The 26494-nt window shown below is 41.6% G+C and overlaps 2 protein-coding genes across 2 annotated transcripts; one reads left to right on the forward strand and one right to left on the reverse strand.

Moving 5' to 3' along the window:
* The first annotated feature begins 7241 nt into the window (after nucleotides 1-7241).
* On the forward strand, nucleotides 7242-11853 carry LOC117398683 (transmembrane emp24 domain-containing protein 10-like). Its single transcript, XM_033997731.3, has 5 exons — nucleotides 7242-7738; nucleotides 8958-9078; nucleotides 9835-9908; nucleotides 10229-10355; nucleotides 11131-11853. The coding sequence occupies exons 1-5, from the start codon at nucleotides 7550-7552 to the stop codon at nucleotides 11250-11252; spliced, it is 633 nt and encodes a 210-aa protein (XP_033853622.3). The 5' UTR covers nucleotides 7242-7549; the 3' UTR covers nucleotides 11253-11853.
* Nucleotides 11854-11993: 140 nt separating this feature from the next.
* LOC117398680 (Bardet-Biedl syndrome 1 protein homolog) lies at nucleotides 11994-23881 on the reverse strand. The gene is made up of 17 exons (XM_059012115.1): nucleotides 23689-23881; nucleotides 22641-22717; nucleotides 21887-21921; nucleotides 20445-20717; nucleotides 20249-20295; nucleotides 19845-19883; nucleotides 18959-19031; nucleotides 18593-18724; nucleotides 18056-18162; nucleotides 17390-17510; nucleotides 16148-16306; nucleotides 15725-15794; nucleotides 14916-15074; nucleotides 14212-14345; nucleotides 13805-13939; nucleotides 13425-13511; nucleotides 11994-12843 (listed from the first exon to the last, which is right to left on the reverse strand). Exons 1-17 carry the CDS (start codon nucleotides 23721-23723, stop codon nucleotides 12757-12759), a joined length of 1770 nt encoding a protein of 589 aa, XP_058868098.1. The 5' UTR covers nucleotides 23724-23881; the 3' UTR covers nucleotides 11994-12756.
* Between the last annotated feature and the right edge of the window lie 2613 nt (nucleotides 23882-26494).

Below are 26494 nucleotides of genomic sequence, written 5' to 3' on the forward strand. Positions count from 1 at the left end.
GACAAGGGTATCCACATACTGCTACCCCGCTGGGTCCCAAACTTCCTTGGCTCATACCCCTCGATTGAGCCCCCCCCCTCCCTCCTCCCTCCTCCAGGGGGTCCCTGCCCCTCCTCCAGGGGGTCCCTGCCCCCCCAGTACCCTGTACTTACCAGACTAGCGGTCATGAAGAAATTCCAGGGAAGGAGGGTTCCGAGCCCCAGGATGAAGAAAATGATCGCGACCAGACAGCCCCTGGGAAAGAGAGAAAAACAGACACTGAGCTCAGTTCTTCCAAGCAGCTCTGTCAGAGCAATACAGGAGCTGCATGAATACCTTATCCGAAACACACTGCCCACGCTCCGCAACAAGCAGAGAAATGGGAATTGTAAACGACAGAACTGATCGATTACAGGCTGGGGTCCAGTGGTTAAAGAAAAATAAGAGAGGGCTTGATACCAGGAGGTTCAAATCCCGGCTCAGCCACTGACTCACAGTGTGTGTGACCCTGAGCAAGTCACTGAACCTCCTTGTGCTCCGTCCTTCGGATGAGACGTAAAACAAACGAGCTCCTATTGGAAGTGACTCTGCAGCAGCTGAGGTTTTAACTCTGTACTATTAACGACCCAATAGAGTTCTTACCGGTCTTTCACCCTATCCGGTCGATCCATGACGAATTCCAATCCGTGCGAGTTTCAAGGTTTTAAACGGGGGACCTGTGGACAGAGGTATAGTGAAGCCTGTTAAAACATGTAAAACCATGGTAAACTACAGTAAATGTGTAGTAAAACATGGTGGGGGGGGGGGGGGGACTGCAAAATTACTGTGGTAATATTTTTATAAGGATTGTACAATAGTTTTAATACAAATAATAATAATAAAAAACCCTACAGTTAACATCTGACACTATTATAATGTACAGCACCAAATAGTATCTCCAATTTTAATTATGTACACTAGTTCCGTGTAACGCCCCGCCACGCAAGTACATAATCTAACCCTCAATGTTTGCATTATAGCACAAAGCGGTTTAGATTTAATGTGGAACGTTACAAACCCCCCCCCCCCCCCCCCCCCCCAGACACAGTATGAAGTTTCATTACTTTTATTAACGTTTAGAAAAACAGCCTAATGCGTGTTGATGTTGCGTTCAGTCACCGTCACGCTAGCGATTTGTTCAGGCGTGTTTGGAATGCGGAGTGGAAAGAGAAATATGTTGTCCATAAGTAAAAAAATAAATAATACCAAACTTCCGAAAACCTGGGTGAGGAAAAAAAATGACTAGGAGGTAAATCATTCTAATACTCTAAGCACTAATTAGTTTGTTTCTCAGCTCGTAACTCAGTTCAGAACTGAAGGAGGTAAACACGCAGAGACAAGCTACGTCTGTTGTCTTTACTCCAGTACGTAAAATGCGGTTTAACTTATTAACTTTTGACTGCAGCCTTTGGGAACTCGACAACAATTCCGTCTAGAGTAGCGCGATATTAATTAATACTTCAGAAAACCCGAGTATCACACGCACTTCAGAGAGAACATGATGAACGCACGTATTTATTAGCTGATTGAAATTTATACTTACATTCATAAAACTCGCCTAGAAAAAAAAAAAAACAGGAAGTGCAGTAATTTACTTAAAAAGAACTCAATATTTAATATTAAATCGTAGGGTAAACAAATAAATTACTAAGAACAAAACGCGTTAGCTTACGTGGTTATTAGCATCACTGGTGAATAACACGCTCTGCGGCTTCTCTTTCCGACAGAGATTCGTGTGTTCCCATTTCGAGTTTGCTCACCACAGCACGTACTGCAACAACGGCAAGCCAACAGCACAGGCTGCTATGCAACAACACACAAAAGTCCGTCTATTACTGAGGCTATTTGAACCGAGTCTAGTAAGATTTATATTTGAAGTTGGCAACAACAAAGTTAACTCGTAACGCAACACACATCCGCGACCGCCCGTGTTGTGAGCGAGGGAGGAACAAATGAATCACAAAGACAAACCCAGCTAGAACCGGTGTAGTGTCATTTTTCCTACATTGAGCACTGCGCATGCCCGAAGCTTTCATTCCCTTGCAGTTTGGGGAGAGGTTGTCAAATTTTGCCTCTACTGTTGAATAGCTAAATTTGTTTCATTATAATTATTCAGTGATCATGACTGCAAAGGTATTGGTTATTCGTGACTACCTAACCCATAAAATCTATCCTGAAGGCTACAAAAATGCCAAAAAGCTACATTTCTGTCAAATGCTGCTTACCTGGCCATCCATTTTGTCCTCTTTTGAATGTTTATACTTTGAGACAACATTTTGGTGCAGGTAGTAAAATTTGGCAAGGTAGCAAAATGTGACAGTTAAATGCCATATTTTGCTACCGGTAGTAAAACTTGACGAGGTAGCAAAAATTGACGTTACACCTGTTTTGACATTTTTAAAACAGCCCGCTGGAGACTAATAATACGTTTCAGTGGCAATAAATCTAAAAAGTCCGTTCTGGTTCCATTGGAATCCTTGCTTGTCCGATTTTGCATTGGGAGGGAGGCGGTCCGTTTGTGGAGGTTGTGATTGGTCAAGCGAGTCTGCAGTAGAGCCTAACACACTGTTGATATGGAAACACCCAAACTGCCGCTAGAATAACACAGCACACAGTGCAATTGGAGACAGCCTTCCATGAGTATAACCTTGACTTCTTGTCCCCATGTTATCCTCTCTGAAGACTTACCTCCCACTACAACCAATGCCAGCTCTGTAAATCCAACACGAGAGTGCTCAGTATATTAAACAAACTCATTGTGTGACCCTGAGCAAGTCACTTAACCTCCTTGTGCTCCGTCTTTCGGGTGAGACGTAGGTGTAAGTGACTCAGCAGCTGATGCATAGTTCACACACCCTAGTCTCTGTAAGTCGCCTTGGATAAAGGCGTCTGCTAAATAAACACATAATAATAATAATCAACAGAACACTAGAAAATAAGAATTTGCAATGAAATGTTTAATCAAACCGTGATAAACCGGTATCCAGTTTAACACGAAATATGTCAGTGTGGCGTACTGATGAGCGAGCAGACAGACAGAGACACTACCCTATATTCACAGACTCGGACATATAGAGCAGGCGCGCTAAGCCAGCCGCTCTGAGCAGCTCAGTTAAAGAACTCACGTCACGGTTTAGGACTATATAAAGAAGGATAGGAAAATTATGTCACAAGTGGGCGGAGTTAGTAAACAGCGGAGCATTTCTGGAGCCCGTCGAGCACTTTCACGGTGCACTCACAATGCCTTTAACGTATTCTCGCTTGCTCTGGGAAAATGTTTGACATAATCAAGCATTAATTCACATAAATAACAGCCAGCCACTTTACATTAACGACATTTTGTATTGTTATAAAAAATAATAAAAAAAAACGGTATACCCTGGCGCTGCGACATAGCATCGCCGCAATGTATTCAGTACTGAGTGGGCTCCACAAATGACGCCTGTAATTGAGCACCGAAGTGCATCACGGGATTGACTGTCCTATCCTTTATAATATAGTCCTAGCTTCACGGTAGGGATGCCAACTAGCCCCATAATTCCGGGAGACTTTAAGACAGGTCCGATTTTTGAACTCCCCTCTCCAACCGCAAATTAATTGATTTTATTGAACGTGTAAAGCGAGGTGTGAAATACTTGAACTGTCTCTAAAGCAGCTGAATAATTGTGCTAACCACGAGTTACACCTGTGTCCGAGGGCAGGAATTACTATCGCGTGAGGACCACAGCCTCCGAAATAAATATAAACTTAACCACAAAGTCAAACGAGATTCTCTAAAATTGCACTATTTTGATAGATAATGTCACCATATAAAATTTCAAGCGATCCAATTGGAGTACATGCTATGATGCTCTCCCGACAGAACCGCCACCGCAATTAAACACATTTATCGAAGACGCTCACGCAATTCACGATCACTTTACTTGTCGATTTAAAATCGATTCGTTTGTGGTTTAGGAGGCGAGTTTAAAAACCTGACCTGCCTTAAAAAGTGTCCCGGAATTACGGGGCCAGTTGGCAATCCTACTCCACGGCGGCTCAGTTCTGCTCCCTCTGAGCAGCAGTTAACGCACCCGCTGTCTACGCAAGCATTTAAAAAAGCTGATCCTCCAAAAAGGCAATGAAACTAACTTCCTTAAATACTGCAGCACTTTGGTGGGCTAGTCTCTATTTTTAATAGAGAAAAGAACCTCAAAATATATATAATTTAAAACCCCTGCAGTATATGATCCACGTTTTTTTCCTGTATATATGCAGGGCGATTCACAATATGCGCAACAACGTTGTTTTTCAATCTTGTGCACAGTACTCTGCTAACGGGAGTGAACACTAAGCGGGTTGGGTTGCAATAAGGCTTATTTGAAGACCTGACTTCGTTCATTACATCCGACGTTTGCGTAGCGCAGTCCTCAAGTCACAATCGCAACGAAACACGCGGTTTATTGACCTCCATATACAGAACTGCAGGTTGTAAGAACTGTAATGACCCAGACGGACAAAATAGGTCACAGTTTACCATGCCAAGCACACGTGTCGCTCGATTTACAACAGTACAAGGTGTTGGTAAAATAAAAAAGGGACGATAACAAAGCAAAATTATACTTGACATGCATTTGAACGCGGTGCTATTAAGACACAGATCGACTACCAAGAGTAAGCGACTCAAAAAAGCTGTTTTAAATGTTGTAATCGTGTGTCGTCTAGCGACGCAGGCCCCAAAGAAAGGACCTGTTCATAATCCCACTGATTTAAACAGCAGACAGATTGTACACGGAACAGTTTAAATGCTAGTCCATTATACATTCCTTAACTTAATATGATCAACACACCAGACAACTGAAGTATTAATAATATATCTCAAAGCGAGATGGTGGTTCATGATTTTTAAGAAGGGGTAAAACAGTTAACTCACCGTATTAGCGTGTTATACATGATGGATCATTTTGTGGATAGATAGATAGATCCGTCGCTATTGTAAAAACAGTGCGAGAATGGAAAAGACCTTTCAGTGGAAAAGCGACTCAGAAAAAACGTGCATGCCGCAGCGTGCGCCGGCTGGATTGGAGGTGGCTACGTTTTGCTTACGCACGAACGAGTCAAAATGAATCGCCACACAAAGCAAGCAGGCTCACCCAAATCGGAAGTAAACTCAAACACAGGACATGAGGGCTAGTATTTATTTGTGTATGCATCTCTCTTTGTATATATACACACCAGCATGGTTAACTGTGATAGTAATCAATCATAAAGAACACATTAAACTTACACCTCTCCACAATGGGGATTGATAGAGTGTAAACACGCAGTAAATTATGACTCACAGTCATAAATAATACACAGAGCAGGGAGCTATGATATTATAAGCTGGCCCTTCCACGCCTGGTCTTAACCTTGTTCTGAATTGTTTAATTGAACCTCTACTCATTGGGTCATTCTATTTTTACAGTACATGGGCACGCTTTGGGTTGGATCGACCAACATGTCTTTATAAATCAGTAAGCCAACAGCAAAACAAAATGAAACTTTATCTAAGGCGGCAGCTCACTAGATCAGGTCTCCCCAACCCCGCTCCTCGGGGGACCCCCCTGTGTCTGCTGGTTTTCATTCCAACGGAGCTACCAGTTACTGAACTCGACCCTTCATTGAACTAATAATGTTCTCAATTAGACCCTTTCATTGTTCTCCGCGCCTAGAAAGTTGCAGATTTCATCTTACGTATGCAATGTTATTGTTAACTGCGGCTACTTAGAGCGTCATTTACCGGTAGCAGGACTGTATTTGCATGCACAGAATATTGTTTGATTGGATTACTGTGGCTATTTTTGCATATTCCACGATCTAACGAGATGAGAGAGAGAGAGAGAGAGAGAGAGAGAGAGAGAGAGAGATTATCAGTTATATATATATATATATATATATATATATATATATATATATATATATAGTGTGTGTGTGTGTGTCTCTCTCTCTCTCTCTCTCTCTCTCTATATATATATATATATATATGTATTCATGATGCATTGTATATATACATGTCTGTATTGTATAATTGCTTTGGCAACACCTCCTATTGTAAGTCATGCCAATAAAGCACCATTGAATTGAACTGAATAGAGAGAGAGAGAGAATCGTATACAGTATTGTAGCTTCAGCCACATACAGAAAACACAGGACCGTGCAAAACAGTCTAGTCTCCTACAATATCGCAGTATACTGTGGTGTGTTTGGTACAGTGCCACTGTATTTGTACATGAGCAATTGCGATGTATTCATCATTACGTATTGTTATTACAAAAGCTGTGAAAAACAAATTTAGAAAACTTACCGGCTAATTGGCGCGCTTAATGATGCAACAGATTACTATTGTCTTGTGTGTGTGTGTGAGCTTCCCGATTTATTTAGTTTCTTGGCGCGTTTTTTTTTTTTTTTTTCGATAAAGGGAGTACACAGTGTGCAGTAGAATTACCTCAAATACAAAATTCTTTTTTTAATGAAAGCAAACTTAATATACCACACTTCTCATAATAGCAAGCATACAGCTCCGATGCGATTGAGTGTGCTTAATTGGCAGTTTGATTTAGCTTAGTGCAGTTCTGACCCGCAGCTGCAAAGAATGAATAAATTAGGGCGTGGTCACCGAATGAGAGGACGCGCCAGGTAGACTCTCAGCCTATCACAGTCGTCCTTTTGGCAACAGACCCGTGTGTTAATTCGTTTACCTGAAGCACAGTAAGAATGAACCACAGCAGCGGATGTTATTATTTTCAAAGATTAGAATATTTGGGTGTTTTGTTTTTTTTTCGTGGCGAAATATTTCAGCAAAATTATCCATCTGTCAATCTGCTTGTTTGTCATTGAGTGAACTTTTATTAATACATATTTCACTTTGTTTTAATTACTATTAATAAGATAACTAAATAAATTATTTGATTCAGATGCTTGAAGCACGCTTGGATATCGTTTTTGTACGATTTGGTGTGGTCTATGACATAGCCCAATATGTTAATCGGCCCGTGATAAATTGTAAGAACCTATTTTTAAGGTGTAGTTAAATTACAAGGCTCGCAAGAAAACTACTCAAACTACAATCGTCCATTAATCTGTTTATTGCTGGTTGAATGAACTGAGAAACCAGATACATGATGTTAGAAAAAATATATACGCATAGAGAGAGAGACACACACACACACAACACAAAGGGTGTTTACTGGTTTTCGCGTCACAGAGAACACTGCTGTAGTGGTTCGGTCTTTTCCGCCGCCTGACAAAAGGGCAGCCGAGAAGAGCCGACGTGTGCCGGATTGACCAAACGCACAGAAACACACACTGCCACGTCAGAGCCCGCTGTCTGTGTACGCAGCACACCTCGGCATCTTCAGTGGCTTAGTGGGAATGCAGTGGTGACCACACTGGTATGATTAACAACTCAAGGGGTAGGATAGCAGGCACAGGTTAAACAGAAGGTCCCCAGACTGTACAGAAAGCAGGTTAGCAAACTGCGGGCGCATATACAACGTAAACGGGGATCGTTATGGGGTGCTTTTCGCTGAATGTCGGGGTGCTGCTGTGCGTTCTGCTGCACGAGTATGGGGTGCACGGCATCTCATTCTACTTGCCTCCCCGCGCGAGGAAATGTTTGAGGGAAGAGATCCGCAAAGACGTTTTGGTCACGGGGCAATACGAGGTCACGGAAGTGCATGACGTCGTCACCAATTTAAAGGTAAGTGACTACAAAATGTTTTAATTCGTAAGCATACGTCACTGGAGTGGAAGCGCATTCCAAAATGTTGCTTACGCCTTACCGCGCGTGTCTTAATTGATAATAACAGACAGTGCATGCGTTTTGGTGGTATTTAACTGCTTTGAAATGACTTCCACACCGTGTAGAATGAAATGAAATGATATGGCTTGTGTAAGAATAGACACAACGCCAAGCAGGCGCATTTGAGTCGAGTGTGCGGTACAGAATTTAACGCGTGGAGAGTTCGGCCACGAATTTTTATTGTTATTTTTTTAGAAATGTGAAAACGGTTTGTGTGAACTCTGTTGAGTTTGAGAAGTTGCCCTGCCAAAACTTTGGAAAAACAAAAACATGAATGAATTATAAATAGATACATAGAGATGAAACTTAACATGGTGTAATTGTGCAGCCAGTGACTGAATGGGATATACTGTACTACTGCTAATAATAATAATAATAATAATAATAATAATATTAATAATAATAATCATCATCATCATCATCATCATCGGTATTTGTATAGTTCTGTTATGTGGTTGGGCGGCACGGTGGCGTGGTTAGCGCTGTTGCCTCACAGCGCCATGGTCCTGGGTTCGAATCCGACCAAGGGTAATGTTTGTGTGGAGTTTGCATGTTCTCCCCGTGTTCGCGTGGGTTTTCTCCCACAGTCCAATGACATGCTGTCTAGGTTGATTGGTCATTCTAAATTGCCCTCTGTGTGTATCCCGGGTTAGGCTCCGGCTCACCGCGACCCTGTAAAGGAGTAAGCGGTTAATGATAATGAATTGATGGATGTTATGGGGTTGGTTTGGGATTTGCCCAAGATGACGTCACCCTAATTAGCAGGTACACGACCACAAACATACAGAACACGGCAGTTTAATTAGATGTGACGTACAGACAGACAGACAGACAGACAGGTAGATAAATAAATCGTTTTGTTTTTGACAGGATACATGTAACACGTTCTCAGTCATCAACAACTGATGCAATATTTAAACACAAAGTGGGCGCATTAACAGAGTAACATTTTCTATAGCGTGTTGGATCGCTGGTAGTTTTACTGCGCGGTCTGGAATCTCTCACGGAGGAGCGATTCGGGGTCGCTCGGCGGGGACACGCTGAGACGGAGGCAGGGTACCGACGCAAGGAAAGCAAACCTAAAAACGAGTATTTGCTTGTTTGTCTCTTCACCCAGGTGACGGACAGCGCGGAGCATACCCTGTATAAGAAGGACAACGTCCAGAAAGGGAAGTTCGCCTTCTCGACCGATAACTTTGACGAGTTTGACATCTGCTTTGAGAGTGTGGTCCCGACCGGTAAGAGCAACAGCACTGGAGACTAACCGTTAAAAAAAAAAATCAATTTAAAAATACATTTACACAAACAGGTGTTAAGTGTTACACTTAGTTTGCCGTGTTTATTTCTCTTTATCGCTATTCTTTACAATGCTTACCTATGCTTTACCATGCTTTCACTGTGCTTTATTACACGTTGCTGTGCTTTACCATGCTTTCACTGTGCTTTATTACACGTTGCTTTTACCATGGGAAACTTTTTAAACGGGTATCTCATTTTGACATCTATTTCATATTTATTCTACTCGATTCTATGCAGTACTCTGGAAATTCATCTCTGCAGTTCAGTAGGCTTCTAGAGTTTTCTTCATTAATTATTATTATTATTATTATTATTATTATTATTATTATTATTATTATTATTATTATTATTGTTGTTATTGTTATTTATTTCTTAGAAGATGCCCTTATCCAGGGCGACTTACAATTGTTACAAGATATCACATTTTTTTTACACATTATTTTTACATACAATTACCCATTTATACAGTTGGGTTTTTACTGGAGCAATCTAGGTAAAGTACCTTGCTCAAGGGTACAGCAGCAGTGTCCCCCACCTGGGATTGAACCCTCCAGAGCCCTAACCACTACTCCACACTAGCCAGATCTACGGTCTCTACAACAGCAGGGAGATGCAGCTTCTATGTATCGTGGGTGTGTCTTATTATTTGTCCAGCCGTGTGAGATTTGATAACAGTGGTTTCTTTTTTCTTCTAGGCTTTGAGGGGGTCACCGAACAGCTGATCGTTCTAAACATCAAACACGGTACTGAAGCCAAGAACTATGAAAACGTGAGTACTGTACCCATCCACATGGCCACGTGTGGAAACAGAGAAAGAGCTTATATCTGTCCATCTAGACTCTATTCGAGAGAGATTCACTGCACCAGGGATGTATACAAGACTCCTCTTGAACAGCAGTTTCACCCATTCCAGGTTTTACTACTACAAGCTTGATTAGCCCCACTGTCTAGGTAACAAGCTCAGGTGCGTCTTAAACTCGTACCAGAACCAGGAATGGATCAAACTGCTATTCAGAGGGAGTCTTATTTCCATTCCTGCTGCACTGTTGTGTGGTTGCTCACTAACCTCTCTGTCTGTGTGTGTCTCAGATTGCCAAGGCAGAGAAGCTAAAGCCTCTGGAGGTGAAGCTGAGACAGATGGAGGATCTCTCAGAGTCCATCGCCAAAGAGCTGAGCTACATGAAAAGCAATGCTGAGCACCGCAGCAACACCAATGGTATGTGGAGAGAGAGAGAGAGACGGACAGACAGTGAGAGTACAGCTTGGTCTCCAAGGAGAGTCAGGATCTAACAGAATCAAATACTTCATGAAGAATAAAAAGGAAACTGAAAACTCACTTAAGTTACAATTTTCAGTTGCTGCTGTAGTTGAAGCTCTAATAGACAAAGCTATGAAACTTGACAGAGACATGTGGACTTAGTGCTTTCAGCTCAGTTAAGGCAGGTATGTTTAGTGCTTAAAAAATAAAATTAGAGAGAGAGAGAGAGAGAGATTGAGAAAAAGGAAAACTGCTGTGTACCAAAATGATCAATAAGAAAAAAGAAAAAAAAAGAGAAAAGGATATTTCAGGTACTTAAAAAGGTAGAATAATTGATTACAAATCAATAATCAGGACGTTTCGGACTACAAATCCTTCATCGGCTGAATGCAAAAAAAACAGTGCTTTAAGAAGTTGATAAAAAAAAAAAAAACAAGTAGTCTTTTAAACAAAATTCCAGAATGTTGATGATTATATATATATATATATATATATATTATATGAACATAATTTAGATCTTTTATTTAACATAATGTAATCAAAAGAAACATTATGTAATCATAAGAAATTCCACAACGAGAAAAATCCTGTGGTGCCAGCCTGGTCCATTAACACTCGGGAGAGGAAACACTGCTGAAAAAGTGGCTCCATGTTCCCTCGGCTTAACGCTTACCTGCCCTGTTGTTTGGTGCTGCGCTTGTGGAGCTGACCTGTGCCAATGCTTGCCTTGCAGAGTCTACCAGTTCCCGGGTGCTGGGGTTCAGCCTCCTCTCCATGCTGTGTCTGGTCAGCCTGGCTGTCTGGCAGGTGTTTTACCTGCGACGATTCTTCAAGTCCAAGAGGCTGATTGAGTGAGGAGGGGCCCTCCACGCCGCTGCCCTTACAAAAGCACACCACAGTCGAGGCATTGCCACATGTAGTAATACAGAGAAATAAGACTCCTGTTGCTCAGCCCGAGGTTCAAATCCCCGCTCAGCCACCGACTCGCTGCGCGTGACCCTGAACAAGTCACTTATCTGAAGGATGGAGCACAAGGAGGTTGAGAATTAAAACCAAGGTCCTTTTGTACATAACTCTGCAGCAGCAGTTAATGCATAGTTCACCTCCTAGTCTCCAAGTCACTTTTGATAAAAGCCATTTAAAAGCAGGTTGATCCATTCCTGGCTGTCATATGAGTTTTAAAAAAAGAGACACACCTGAGCTTGTTACCTGTACACTGGGGCTAATCAAGCTCGTTTTTGAACCAGGAATGGATTGAACTGCTATGCAACGGGAGTCTTATTTCCTTCCCTGGATTAGTCTGGTGGCTCTTCGCTGGACTCCCTCCAGGGCTACAATGTCCATTTGGTGCTGTGGTGACCAGAACTGGACACAGTATTCTCAGTGCGAGCTCACCAGTCCATTATACACCCTCATCATGACCTCCTTGGATCTCCAACCTCGGTCCCAGGGGACCCCTGTGCCTGCTGTCCGACAGCGATGAGTCAATTAAAACACAAAGGTCTGTCTCTTGGGGGGGTCTGTTCTAGTTCTACACCCAAAGTTCTTTGCTACTCGCATACTTCCCGTTTCCAGAAGTAATCCACAGGACAGGAGTTATTTTGCAAGATGTAATTTTATCTCTGTACATGTTAATAAAAGCCAACCGCCTAGGACAAAGCAAGCCGAACCATATAAATAAAACATACAAAAAACAATTTGAACTGTACAAACACTCATATACATTGCACTGTGCAGTCATCTACAGGGGCTTGATAATAGATTTGGTCTCCTGGCCAAAGGTTTTGCATCACCCTACAGAATGAACTAATTTAGCTTCATGAAGTCGAATGAAACCTGCTGAATAATATTGCGTTAACATCTTGAATTGCACACCGCTTTGTAGTTTTCTCATATACTTAACGGAAAACTGACAAATTTAAAAAATGTAACATTGCAGTATCGAGTTAAATCTAATATATATTTTTTTTAATTGTTTTTTAAATCATGTCTCAATCCTAAAATTCTAGGTGATACAAAACTTTTGTCCATAGCTGTATGTTAGAGAAAACTGAAAAAAAAAACAACTATGGGGGCCAGCAGGTTAGATCATGAGGAGCCCCCTGTGATTAACACATTGAACCCTTACAGGTGACCAGTCCAGGGACAGCTTAAGTTGGAATGAAAGACAGAAGCCCCTGCGATCCTCGAGGACTGGAGTTTGACACCCCTGGTTCAGTGAGATCATTTCAGTAACACATTCAACAAGGTGGTAACAAAGTAACAGTTTGTATTGAACACAACAAATGAAATGCAGGTTCCTCTGAGAGGTGGCGTTGATCCCTGACCGTGGAATTCAGCTGGAGAGATGCCCAGGGTCTCAGCTCATCACGATCCCCTCGCTGACCGGCATGTTTATATGTGCAGTGAGCAAGGGGGCGGTCTTCCCCTCCCGGAGAACAAACACCTGCAATCAAACAGCACAACCACATTAGAGTGTCCCATAGTAAAAGCATAGCAAAGTGTGACTGGTTAGTGAGAGGCTGGTAAAGCAGAGAGGTGTGGTAAAGCATAGGGAAGCATTGTAAAGCACAGAGAGGTCTGGTAAAGCATAGGGAAGCATTGTAAAGCACAGAGAGGTGTGGTAAAGCATAGGGAAGCATTGTAAAGCACAGAGAGGTCTGGTAAAGCATAGGGAAGCATTGTAAAGCACAGAGAGGTCTGGTAAAGCATAGAGAAGCATTGTAAAGCACAGAGAGGTCTGGTAAAGCATAGGGAAGCATTGTAAAGCACAGAGAGGTCTGGTAAAGCATAGGGAAGCACTGTAAAGCACAGAGAGCATAGGGAAGCATTGTAAAGCACAGAGAGGTATGTTAAAGCATTGTAAAGCATGTTAAAAAACAAAGTGTGTGACATACAGACAGTATATAGGAGACAGCCCTGTGGGTATAACATGGGCTGCCCCTCACATTTACTGTATCATATAAAAGCTGCATCTCCCTGTTGCAAGCCCGCTGCAGTGATTTTAACGGAGGGGTGTAACCTTACCTTGATGATATCTGAAATGCCCTTGTCACTGAGACACTCCACAAAGGTGTCAATGGGATAGTTCAGTCCTGGCACCAGCAGTGGAATCTGCAAGGAGACAATGGAAAGAACACAGGGTTCAATTAAGAAATACACCTACTGCATAGCAGCTTCACCTATTCCAGGTTATAAAACAAGCTTGCTTAGCCCCAGTGTGTATAGGTAACACGCTCAGGTGTGTCTTGTTAAACTGCTAGTAAAACCAGGAATTGATCAAACTCCTATTGCACAGTGGTTTGATCCATTCTTGCTTGTCACTACACACACGGTGGCAAATCAAGCTGGTAGTAAAACCAGGAATGGATCAGAGCGTGCAATGGGAGTCCTGTGCTGTTCCTGACCTTGAAGAAGGCTGTCTTCATGGAGTACAGGCTCTGATCGTACAGGAAGCTGATGCAGAGGTTCATTGCCGGCCGGCACGCTGAGGTGTTCTGGATGTTCAGGGTGAGCTTGAAGGAAGGCCCAAGACCCTGGACCTGCAATAACAGCAGCTTTCGAAATGTCACATGTTTCCATTTGAGTCAGTTTTTCAGTTAAGTAGATGGGGGTAGGGGGTGGGGGGGACTACAAAGCGTTATGCAATTCAATATGTCAACGTAACATTATTCAGCAGGTTTCATTCGACTTCAAAATTAGTTAATTCTATAGGGAGATGCAAAACTTTTGGCCAGAGCCGTAGGTGTCAGCGTTGTGGAGCTGTGTGTGCGTGTCGGCGTGTGTGTGCATGTGTGTGTGCATGTTGACTCACCACAGCGTTCATTCTGAGAGGCTCCGAGACGCTGGAGGACATGGGGGACAGGCTGGACTCCAGAACCTTGACGTAGGCCCGGGCAGCGTTCAGTCTGAGGCGATAAAGATCCATCTGGAACGCTCTGTGCATCCCTGACACAGAAACACAGTCACTCATTCATTCATTCATTCATTCTATCTACAACCCGTTCCGGATTCATTCTCCCTTCAGACGACGTAAAACCGAGGTCCTATTGTAAGTGACTTGCAGCAGCAACTGTGATGCATAGTTCACCCCAGCTAGTCTCTAAGTTGCTTTGGATAAAAGCGTCTGCTAAAATGACTAATTCATAATAATAATACCCTTTTCTAGATTTTCCACACTCTTGTATCATCATGGTTTGGTACCTTGCAATACGTCCTTTTCCAAAAAGTGGCCCAATAAAGAAGTCTCACGTGATTTGATGTTTTTGTTTGACATATTAAATCGTCAAGTACTTAAAGTAATTAAAAGTAGTTAACCATGCATTGCTTGATATGATTATGTTTACTTGGTTTCCATTTTTAGAAGCCGTTATTAATAATCACTAAACACATAAGATGCTCTGCAGATATCAGATTTTTTTTTTTGGCACAGTCCTGCAGATTTGGACTGCCTCTAGTGACCAGTGTGGTCTCTCTAAGCCCCGGATGCCAGTGAAAGCCACGTCTTGTGTTCCGTACCCACTGCGTTCTCCCGCTCCCTCAGGGTCTGGTCGACGTACAGCTTGGTCTTCTTGGGCACGTTCAGCTTGATGCTCTGAGCCATGGGGGGTCCCGGAGTCGAGTCTTTCTCGTCGAACACCGCGGTGCGCTTCAGGATTTTAATAACGAGACCGCCGCCTAGAAAACAGAAAAAATAAGAAAAGGTGTAGAAAGACAAGCCAGGCTTAAGATTGAAATCCGTTCTTGATTGGGGTTGGGGTATTGAGAACAAGCAACAGCTCAAAGAGAATGTTTTGTGTCTTCCGAAGAACGTAGCACAGTTTTACGTCGAACTGTCTTTCTGCATGTCATAACAAGAGAATCTTTAGTAGTGCTGCACAAACCGATTAATTGATGGTCCGGATCAAGCTCTGCACAGGTGAGGGTCGCTGGTGTCGATCGGGCTGATTTACCGTTCACAGTGAAACAAAGAAACAGCTGCTTGGGTTTGTGTGGATCGCCGTTCTCCACAGAGCCTAAGAAAATCAGCAAATCACAAACCCAAGCAGCTGTTCCTTCACTCGTTTCACTCTGAACGGTAAATCAGCCCGATCGACACCAGCGACCCTCACCTGACTGTCAGCTCCTGCTTTCTGTGGAGCGCTCCATCCCAATAATCGTGCAGCTTTACACCTTACACAGCATATTACTTTATAATACAGCACAAAAACGAAGACTGCACTCAAAACCATTTTAACTTCAGAGCATATGTTCTATGCAGGGATTGATAAGAAATCTGATCACCTCTTTCACAGTACGTGGTTTTTTAATCTTGCCTGAAGGTTTACCTTTCGTTGTCATGATAAGTGTCCCATCCTCACGCCCGTATCGCCCAAAGCAAATGCTGGTCACCACATCCTAGAGCAGAAATTATTATTATTAGTCATTTAGCAGGTGTTTTTATTCAGAGTGACTAGGGAGTGAACTATGCATCACAACTGCTGCTGCAGAGTCACATCCAATAGGACCTAGTTCGTTTTACATCTCATCCGAAGCACAAGGAGGTTAAGTGACTTGCTTAGAGTCACACACAGTGAGTCAGTGGCTGTGCTGGGATTTGAACCCGGGAACCTCCTTTCTTAATTATGCCTCAATCCTAAAATGGTAAAGTTTCCTGCCTGTGCTAAAAACACTGAATGCTGTAGTCAATGCATGCTGTATCCAGTCTGGCTGTTTATAAATGGAAACGCTGTTGGTGTTCCCTGAGTTACCGGGCTCTTGACGATGTTGACCAGGTTTTTTTCGCGGTACACGTGGACCTCGCTGTTGGCCAGTCCCACCAGCACGGCTTGGTAGCCCCTGGTTTTGTGGTCCATGACTCCCATTGTGGTGATAGGAGCCGGCAGAAAGGCAGTCCACAGCTTCTTACCCTGAGAGACCATAAACATGATTATTACCGAGTCATTTAGCAGGTGCTGCAGAATCACTTACAATAGGACCTTGTTTGTTTTACGTCTCATCCAAAGGACGGAGCACAATGGTTCAACGTTTCACTATGTGTAAATGTTGTATACACTGTACAGTTTGTACTGCCTTACAGTTTACCACAGTAAAAGCTCAATAAAGCACATTAAAAAGCACAGGTGAGCATGGTAAAGAACAGTGAGTTATGGTAAAGCATATTAAAAAGCATGGCAGAGCAAGGTAAACTATGGTAAATGCATAGTGGGAAATCACCTGACAATTGCAAAAATACAGTGAATAAAAGTGGTAAACTTTTTTTTTTTATTTAGTGTGTCCAAATAATTAGTTTTCCCCCCAATTTTCTCCAATCCCACGACCAAGCCAGCTTCCTCTTCTACACCCAGGAACTCGAGCGAGGATGTCAGCGAGCTACTGACCCCTGGAGGACAAAGGCCAGCCCTGCAGGTGTCCGCTCTGAGCTCAAAGGGCGCCTGGCCAGCAGGGTTCGCTGTAGCGCGATGAGGAGAAACAGCCTCTGCCGTTTTTACCTCCCTAACCCATGGGAACGCCTGAGCCAATGCGATGCTCCCTTCGGAGTTCCCAGCAAAGACCGGCGACTTCTCACAGCCAGGACTCAAACCCTGCGCACCACGTGGCTGAGCCACTCTGGGAGGGTTACCTTATTTAGAGTAAGTAGTAACAGTGAAAGAATGGATTTAGGAGTTCCTTTTTTTTTTGGGCTGGATTAGCACTTGCCTTGCACCACCCAATGTTAAACGTCAGGAAGGTAGTCAGAGATTCGTGTTAATCTGGGTGAAAACTAGCCGTTAGTATTACTGCATAATCTACACACATTTCCTCACACAGGTTTCAATTGCTGTGGTTTACTATGCATTCAAAATACTATTAAAAAAAAGGATTTTTGAAACCCTAACCCTGCAGAATCCTGATAACAGCAGAAGGTCTCAGGTTGGGGGGGGGGGGGTTGTCATTCTTTGGTAGCGCTGGAGATGCAATGATTAGGGGTGTAAGGTTGGGGATGCTTGTACCTTCTGAGTGTATCCTCGCAGTGATTCCTGAGTGCAGCCCACCACAATGTTCTTATTCACCCGGACCAGCCCTACAGGCTGGGAGGACAGCTCGATGCAGTACTTGGGTTTCTTGGAGTCCCTGCAAAGTATTTTACAGTTACACACTTATCCAAAGACTAGGAGGTGAGCATCAACAGCTGCTGTTGCAGAGTCACTTCCAATAGGACCTTGTGTGTTTTACGTCTCATTCGAATGACGGAGCAGATAACTTGCTCAGGGTCACGCACTGTGAGTCAGTGGCTGAGCTGGGATTTGAACCTCCTGGTATCAAAACCCCTTTCTTTAACAGCTGGACCAGCAAGCGTCATCTAGAACAGCTGCATTATAAACAATGCCCCTTTTAAACTACAGCTCTGGCCAAAAGTTTTGCATCACGCTATAAAATGAACACATTCATAAAGTCGAATGAAACCTGCTGAATAATGTTAGGTTAACATATCGAATCACATAGCACTGTGTAGTTTCCCCCATATACTTAACAAAAAACCGACAAAAAAAGTAACATGAAAATAATCTGTTTCAAAGTTAATTTGTTTTGGCTAGTTTCACTGTGTGCAAAAAACTTTAAAAAAAAAAAATCTCTCGTCCCTGAACAATTAATAATTTTGTGTGCTCCCCTCTCACCTGCGCAGGATGTAGATGTTCCCATTCCTGCAGGCGACTGTGACCCTGAACTCCACGTCGAACTGCCCGGTCACATCCATGAACGCGGGAGCACTGGGCAGGCTCATCTGCAGCAGGGGAGAGAAGAAGGAGGGTTCAAAATCTCAGCAATTGAAACCTGTGTGAGGAAATGCATGTCGGATACTGATGACGATTAGTGCTAATCTTGGACTGCCTGGTCTGGGTTTAGGGGTCAGTAAAATCAGTCGAAAGTGGTAGATTATGCAGTAATACCAACACAGTGGAGTTATTTTACATTTAGCAGATGCTTTTATTCAAATCGACTAGGGGGGTGAACTATGCATCATCAACAACTGCTGCTGCTGCTGCAGAGTCACTTCCAATAGGACCTTGTTTGTTTCATCCCAAGGATGGAGCACAAGGAGGTGAAGTGGCTAGGATTGAACCTGCTGGAACCTCCAGGTAACAAGCCCCTTTAACCGCTGGACCACCAAGCCTCCCACATGAAGCACGGCTGTTCCGCTCTCTTGGTCTCACCTTGGCCAGGACGGTGAAGGCCTCGGGGTCGAGGATATAGAGCTCCATGCACTCCGTCCCGATCACCAGGCAGCTCACCGCGTCGTCGTCCGCCATGTTCTTCTTCAGAGTGCCAATGCAGGTGATGACAGTCTGGAGCGGAGAGCGAGCACACGCTGGAACAGCTGGGCTGGTGTTAGGGATTACACGCACCCCCACAAAAAACTACATTTCTGGTTTAGTAAAATGCTTTTTTTTTGTTTTTTTAACTGTTTAAAAGTTTGAACCTTTACTGCCTTCATCTGAGTTTAGGTCAACGGTATATAGATTCTAGGAAGACTTAGTATCAAGTTCCCAAAACATATCTAGATACCCACGCACACATACCTGCCGTTTGAGTGGCTGATTTTTGTACAGGTTAACAAATGTCTCCATTTCCTGGGGCTCCAACATCAAGAACCTGAATGGGGAATAAAAGCTGTCTTAAAAGTTTCTTTAAAAAAAAAAACTGTTTCATAGTGTTTGCAATCAATCTGATTGATAATGGATTGTGTCACTCCAATATTAAATTGCTATCATTTCTCTAAATCTGATAATTTGCTTAATTAGACCTTTTTTAATTGTTTTCAGCTCTTAAACAGTTGCAGAGTTGAATTTACTGATAAAATGTTACAGCTAACTTGAAATATGCAACTGTTAAGAGCTGAAAACAATTGAAAAGGTCTATAATTAAACAAATTATCAGTTCAATTAAGCATCTAGTTAAGTAATTGAGAGCTCAGTTGGAATGAAAACCAGCAGACACATTTCTGGTTACAAATGACAGACAGGGGGTCTGATACATTCACAAGGAACGGTGTCAAAGGTGATGGATCGATCTATACTGGAGAACTCTTCGGGGTCAGTAAGCACTGAGAAATGGTCACCTCTCCCTCCAGAACAACTGAACCCTTTTCAGTCCTTATCTTAGTACCGTATGCTAACGCACGCTGTCGGAAATCACGCTAGAACCTCACGGGACTCGTAGTCTGATCTCCAGTCTGATCTCCAGTCTGAGATCGTGTAGAAATACATGCAAAAAATAATAATAATTAATGTGTCCTGTTCTCATGCATACTCAGTACAGGAGTTCCTTTTTGAATTACATCACTTCGTTTTGCATTCTTCAGCGGGACAAAAATAATTCAGGACTGAAAGAGTTAAACACCTTGCAGGCTCGTCACATGATCAACACATTTGTTTCTTTATTCTACAAAGGTTCATTCAGACTTACTTCAGGGATCTGACAGACAGCGGGACCTCAGCCTTGCACCTGAAATTGAACGAGATTAAAAAAATAAATGACTGCGACAGATCACGCTCGTCGAAAATCTCTTCACAGTACAGCAGACAGGAGAAGAGAACGTTGTTTCAAACGTCCACTATAGAGAAATGCAAGTATTGTTCGAGGTTTTTAATCACTTTGTACAGTGTGATTCCATATGCACAACAAATCAAAAGCAATACCGAAGTAATAAATGTGTACACTGCTGTATATTATTTTGCATTCCGGTCGTCAGATCCTGGGGGCTTTTTAAAACACAGATGCTTAAAACACCCTTGTGGCCTCAATATGGAAACATGTCTCTTAAAAAAAAGTTGACAGTATTTTTATTTTATTTTTTTGGCCAACTTTACCTGATTCCTTCCAGCATTTCTTTCAGGGTCACCGGATCAATTTTATCCTGCAGGAAATGCAATTCAATACGTTAACGTACATCACTATTCAGCAGGTTTCATTCGACTTTAAGACCAATTCTACAGGGCGATGCAAAGCTTTTGTCCATAGCTGTTGAATTTGTGAATCTAGCTCCAGGTGACCAGTAACCCCCACCTCCTTGGCTTGGCTCCACACCTCCAGCTCCAGCGAGTTGACCTCGAGGGGGGGCAGGGTGAATTTGAAATAGGGGCGCAGGTTCTTGTACACGTAGATGAAGGGTCCCGAGGCCACGGCGACGGCGGGGGTCCGTGGCTCGTTCTGGTCCATGAGGAAAGCCGTCAGCCCCGTGGGCAGATCCAGGAGTGTGTTGTCAGTCATCAGGGTGGTTCCCTTGTAGACCTTCAGCTTCATATTGCAACCTCCCGTGCCCAGGTCCCCTACAACCAGCTACACACACACAAAGAAAACACATGAGTAACACACACCCCCTGGAGGTGCTGTTCACTTAGGTCAATGTAAATGGATGCAAAATAGAAAACAATGTCATTTTTTTTTTTTTCTAACATTGTGAGAGGTTTGCTGGTCCTGTGGTTAAAGAAAAGGGGTCTTGATACCAGGAGTTTCAAATCCCGGGCTCAGCCACTGACTCACACTGTGTGTGTGTGTGTGTGTGTGTGTGTGTGTGTGTGTGTGTGTGTGTGTGTGTGTGTGTGTGTGTGTGTGTGACCCTGAGCAAGTCACTGAACCTCCTTGTGCACCCCCTAGTCTCTGTAAGTCGCTTTGGAGATATATATATATTAGGGCAGCAGTGTGGAGTAGTGGTTAGGGCTCTGGACTCTTGACCGGAGGGTTGTGGGTTCAATCCCCAGCGGGGGACACTGCTGCTGTACCCTTGAGCAAGGTACTTTATCTAGATTGCTCCAGTAAAAACCCAACTGTATAAATGGGTAATTGTATGTAAAATAATGTAATATCTGTATAATGTGAAATAATGTATAATGTGATATCTTGTAACAATTGTAAGTCGCTCTGGATAAGGGTGTCTGCTAAGAAATAAATAATAATAATAATAATAATATATATATATATATTTGTCATGCATGAAATATTTCATGCATGACAAATTGGGGAACGGAAGCCTTATGGTTTCCTATAAGTTGCCGATCTTTGGTGTCGCTCGGACCATTTTTTTTTAACTATTTTTGCTTGGTTTTTGCCATTACTTTTTTTTTTTTTTTAATTGTTGTTCTTTTTATTTTTTTATTTTTATTTTTTTTTGGGGGGGGGGGGGGGTTGTGAGTTTCTTTTAATTTGAGTTTCTTTTAATTTGAGATACATGGCCACTGTAGTGATCCAGCAAAGGGGTTACTAAATAAAGTACCCCGGGGGTCAAAATTTCAGATCCAAACATAGCCCTGGACCTTCCCCTGGATGAAAGAGGAGGCCGTGCAGAGTTTGGTTGCACTGGCTCCTGCGGGGTCCGAATGCATAAAGGAACAGACAGACAGACAAACGTTCTTTTTTCTCTCTCTCTCTCTCTCTCTCTCTCTCTCTCTCTCTCTCTATATATATATAATTTTTTCGCATCTGTAAAAAGTAAACTTTATATGTCCTACCTTACTCTCCCCATCGCCATTTAAATCTGCTAGAGCTTAAGAAAACAAAAAAAGAAAGAAGACTTTAAAATCTCAAAACTCAACTCAGATCAGCAGAATTCAGTAACATGGTATTAACTACAGTAGCACAGGGATGGGAATAAGACTCCCATTGCACAGCACTTTGAGCCATTCCTGTTTTTACTATGAGCTAAAGACACACCTGAGCTTGTTACCTATACACTGTGGCTGATCAAGCTTGTAGAAGTAAAACCTGGAATGGGTGAAACGGCTGTACGAGAGGAGTCTTATTCCCATCCCTGGTAAAGTAAATTCAACAATGACACATTCTATGTGTATATTATACTATAGTACTGTATATAGGAATATCATATTCAATGCATTTATTATAACACAAGAACATACATACTTTTTCAAACATAACCGGGCATAATTGTTCATATAAGTTCCTAAAGACACATAACTTATGCTTAGTTATATATGTTCTGCATATATAATGTTTTAAATTACACTACTAGCCTAAACTCACAAATTATTTTAAGTTTTTTTGCTTTTATTAATTCATTTTTCCTGTTATTTTCGAGTTCAATATCATTGGAAACGTTGCTTTTTAAAAGAAATAGTTCATATTAACCCCCTAACATAACCATGGTAGCAATACTACTACCATTATAATAATAATAATAATAATAATAATAATAATAATAATAATAACAACAGCACATTAGATGTTTATATAGCTCTCTTTCCTTACCTATGCATGAGGAGAACGTGTTCAGATTGGCCACAGGATCGTAGTGAGCATCCAGCCACTTAGAATTAGCTTCAGAACTGAAAGACAGCAATGGAAACTGTGTTAGCAATGGAAACGGTGTTAGCAATGGCTGGACAGCAATGGAAACGGTGTTAGCAATGGCTGGACAGCAATGGAAACGGTGTTAGCAATGGCTGGACAGCAATGGAAACGGTGTTAGCAATGGCTGGACAGCAATGGAAACGGTGTTAGCAATGGCTGGACAGCAATGGAAACGGTGTTAGCAATGGCTGGACAGCAATGGAAACGGTGTTAGCAATGGCTGGACAGCCCTCCGGTGCGCCAGGAAACACACTGAACCGACTGGCTCGCTATTGCTGTGGTGGAATCTAGATGTGGATGTTTCAGCCCCTGAGAAAATACTTTTATTTTATACAAAGATAAATATTCAGAAATTACCCAGCTAACATATAATGCATTTACCTGCACTCATTAGACTAGAGATAACAGCTAAAATTACTAATTGGTTATGATTATATAAATATAGATATAGATCGATAGGAGATAGACAGATATAAAACCGGATGTGTTATGTACGTGTCATTGCTGTTACTATATAAAATACAATTCTGAACAAAACGTTGAGAAATTAGAGTGTAATGCGTATCGTATTAATATCAGTGTTTGTTAAACCGAGATACAAAGAGTTATTTGTAAGTGATATATTACTTCAATATGTTTACTCTGGTATCATAACAGATACATCGTATAACCCCTTTACAGTTTAATGCGATACTGTATTGTCGCTGAATCGCTGTTACGGGAGGACATATTTTTGTATTTCAATATTTGCTTCATATACAGTCACGCACAGCATTGATTTGGTAGCTACAGCACGTTTTAAATTCAATGAAGGGCTTTTAAATTATCTCTCCGCTAACACTGAGTACGTGTGACGACTACTTTACATATTAAATATATATTTATTTATTTGTTTTTATCGAGCGTATTATTGCCACTGCAGTTGTATTAAAAAGCAATATCTTACTTTTCCTTGTTCTCCAGCGGTGCCGTGGCGGACATAGTTTGATCTCCTGTTGTTATTATATTTATTTTATGTATACATATATATATTTTATTTTGTTATTTTAATATTCTCGTCGACTCTGTAATCGGCTCAGGTCGATCGGCTTTAGCCCGTCTCTATGGCAGCGCGGTTCATGACCCCGGCGGCTGGGGTCTCACTCAAAACATTCCCCGGTTTGTGGGAAACGCGGCTGAACAAAGCAGCGAGTTCCGCTTGTATCACGAAGGCGGACACAGTGTGTGTGTGTGTGATGTAACGACTACGGGCGGTATTAAAGTTCATAAATTAAAGACTTCCTTGAGCTTGGAAATGAGAATAATAACACAGCCCAGATACTTATAAGTACACCCAAATCTGGGGTTTCCAAAAACGTTCTGCCCACATGCATCACATCGCTTTTCTCCAAATTATGCTCGCCACTGACACTGACCAGAGAACTGTAGAACAAACAGAGACACCGTGTTGAAATACAGTCGTGTTTTTTCACGTGTGCAGGATTTTAACTGTAGTTGGCTACAGTACACTATTTTGTGTGTGTTTTTTTTTCAAGTTCTTTCTACCGTAGGGCCAGCTAGGTATGCTTTATTTGTGGGCTTTCTCTCAATAAGCTACGTGCAAGTGCTGGTATTGAATTTTGAACATAATGCACGTATTAGAAAATGGAACGTGTACAGCAGGCTGTACTGTCTGTTAAGTATTTATAATGTTTAAAGTAATATACCGGTTGCTGCATTTTAAATGACATGAATAAACATATTTTAAAAGTTTCTAGTAGGGCTTCAGTTTTGAAGTAGGTAGCCTATATAATTGGTGCTAATCTTATCAATAGAAACTAACTTTGTTTTTTGTTTTGTTTGGTTTTTTAAAGCACTGTTTGTAACAGTCTGTCTTTTACAGTGGTGCTGGCCCCCTCTGGTGGCAGCTGCTGGACCCGCATCTGAAGCCAGTTGTACTCAGGGAAGCAGTCACGTTCACATCTCTACTTAACACTATTCACTGCTTTGTAAAAGTGTGTAGACCTGTGCTTGAATTTTTAAAATGTGACTAATTATAACGAAACTCAAGTTATTTGGGGGGGAAAAAAGATGCAGAATAAATTGTTCGACTGATACAGTATTTTCAAAATGCTCGCTTTCTTCTGGAGTTTGCAAAATGTCCACATGGTGACGCTGCAGTGCCGTGGTTTAACATATCTGGGGACCATATATTAAATTGAGTTTTGGAACTAGGACATGGATAGAAACTGAACTGGTGAAAAACAGATTTCAACAATAACAGGCACGTGACACGTGATGCTGTGTACTGTACAGGTGTGTGGTATAGTACTATAGAGTCAATTTGAGGTGTAAGTGACAATACGAAACTACAATGACGTTTTAAAACGTGCATGTGTGTGTGTGTGTATATATATATATATATATATATATATATATATATATATATATATATATATATATATATATATATATATATATACACTATCCTTTTATGTAATAATAAATGGTGTTCATGTATTACAGGGTAGATTCGTGTCGAGCATATTTTATTTTTCCCATATTAATATCTAGAAGTCAATCTGCGCGTAGTGTAAAATAAATACGTTTCTGATAAATTGTCACACGGACAGATACCACGAGAAGCTGTGGTACAGTCCAGTCAGAAAGAGTCAAATCCAAGTTTAAATAAATAAATAAATACTGATATGAAACAAAACATGCATTTTGAGCAGCTAAAATATTAAATTCTTTAATACAATTGAGTATGGCGGTAGAAGCGCCGAACACGATTGCAATGAATGGACCCACAAGTGTTCTAAATTGCGTGAATCCATTTGGAATCTCAATAATCGTTTAATTGGTTAATTATCACTTTAAAACACATCTGTGACGTCGCGGTTCTGTTTGCTCGAGGACAGCGCGGGAGCGGCGAGCGACGAGGAGCGTCAAACGAGGGACGATTTCAAACGTATTTTAAATTGTATTTACTTGACGTATTATTATTATTATTATTATTATTATTATTATTATTATTATTATTATTATTATTATTTTGTTAAAGTATTTTCTAAGCGTTTTATCTTTTATTTTTTATTTTTTTAAACAGCATTACACGCTTTTTCTGACTGAATTCGGCGTCGTGTTGAATTTCGGTCGAAACCTTTCTTGCCAGACAGGTCAGTATATATTTTATTATTTATTTTGGGTGTTTTTTTTTGTTTTCTGCGTGTATTATAAATTTAGTTCGCCTTGGTACAATATATTTAAGTTTTGTGACATTTTTTGAGCTGTCTACCGTCGGCCCAGCTACGTATGCGTTATTTGTGGGCCTTCTCCAGTAAATTAATTAGATTGAACCATTTCAATGTTCTCAATAAACTACCATGTGCTGGTATTTAATTTTGTAATAATGTACGTACTAGAAAGTGGAACATGTACGGTACGCAGTATTTTATTGTAAGTTGTAGTAATTTAATATCGGTTGCTGTATTTAAACATTATGTTTAGTGAGGCTTTCAGTTTTGAAGTAGGTCTATAACTGATGCTTAGCTTATCAATAGAAACCAAGTTGTTTTTTGGGGGTATTGTAAACGGTAAACTAGCCCAAATATTAATTGTATTGATATTAAGTGGCGTTTATTTCTCCTCAGTTTATTTGTGGCGGGTTTGTTTTGTATATTAAACTTTTTTTGTTAACAAATGCGTCGCTTGAAGGAGAGAAATTGCTAGAAACCGAAATCCGGTGTGCGTCATTGTAATGGGCGGGGTTA

This window comes from Acipenser ruthenus, chromosome 43, assembly GCF_902713425.1.
Source record: "Acipenser ruthenus chromosome 43, fAciRut3.2 maternal haplotype, whole genome shotgun sequence".
Lineage (NCBI taxonomy): Eukaryota > Metazoa > Chordata > Actinopteri > Acipenseriformes > Acipenseridae > Acipenser > Acipenser ruthenus.

What these genes read in the sequence shown, in the direction of transcription:
- LOC117398683 (XM_033997731.3), top strand. Translation starts at nt 7,550, where the DNA reads ATGGGGTGCTTTTCGCTGAATGTCGGGGTGCTGCTGTGCGTTCTGCTG. An exon ending in TGAGAGTGTGGTCCCGACCG is followed by an intron (nt 9,079 to 9,834) that starts GTAAGAGCAACA and finishes TTTTTCTTCTAG; the next exon opens with GCTTTGAGGGGGTCACCGAA. An exon ending in AAGCCAAGAACTATGAAAAC is followed by an intron (nt 9,909 to 10,228) that starts GTGAGTACTGTA and finishes TGTGTGTCTCAG; the next exon opens with ATTGCCAAGGCAGAGAAGCT.
- LOC117398680 (XM_059012115.1), bottom strand. Translation starts at nt 23,723, where the DNA reads ATGTCCGCCACGGCACCGCTGGAGAACAAGGAAAA. An exon ending in CCGCTGGAGAACAAGGAAAA is followed by an intron (nt 22,718 to 23,688) that starts GTAAGATATTGC and finishes GCTGTCTTTCAG; the next exon opens with TTCTGAAGCTAATTCTAAGT. An exon ending in ATGGCGATGGGGAGAGTAAG is followed by an intron (nt 20,718 to 21,886) that starts GTAGGACATATA and finishes GTGTGTGTGTAG; the next exon opens with CTGGTTGTAGGGGACCTGGG.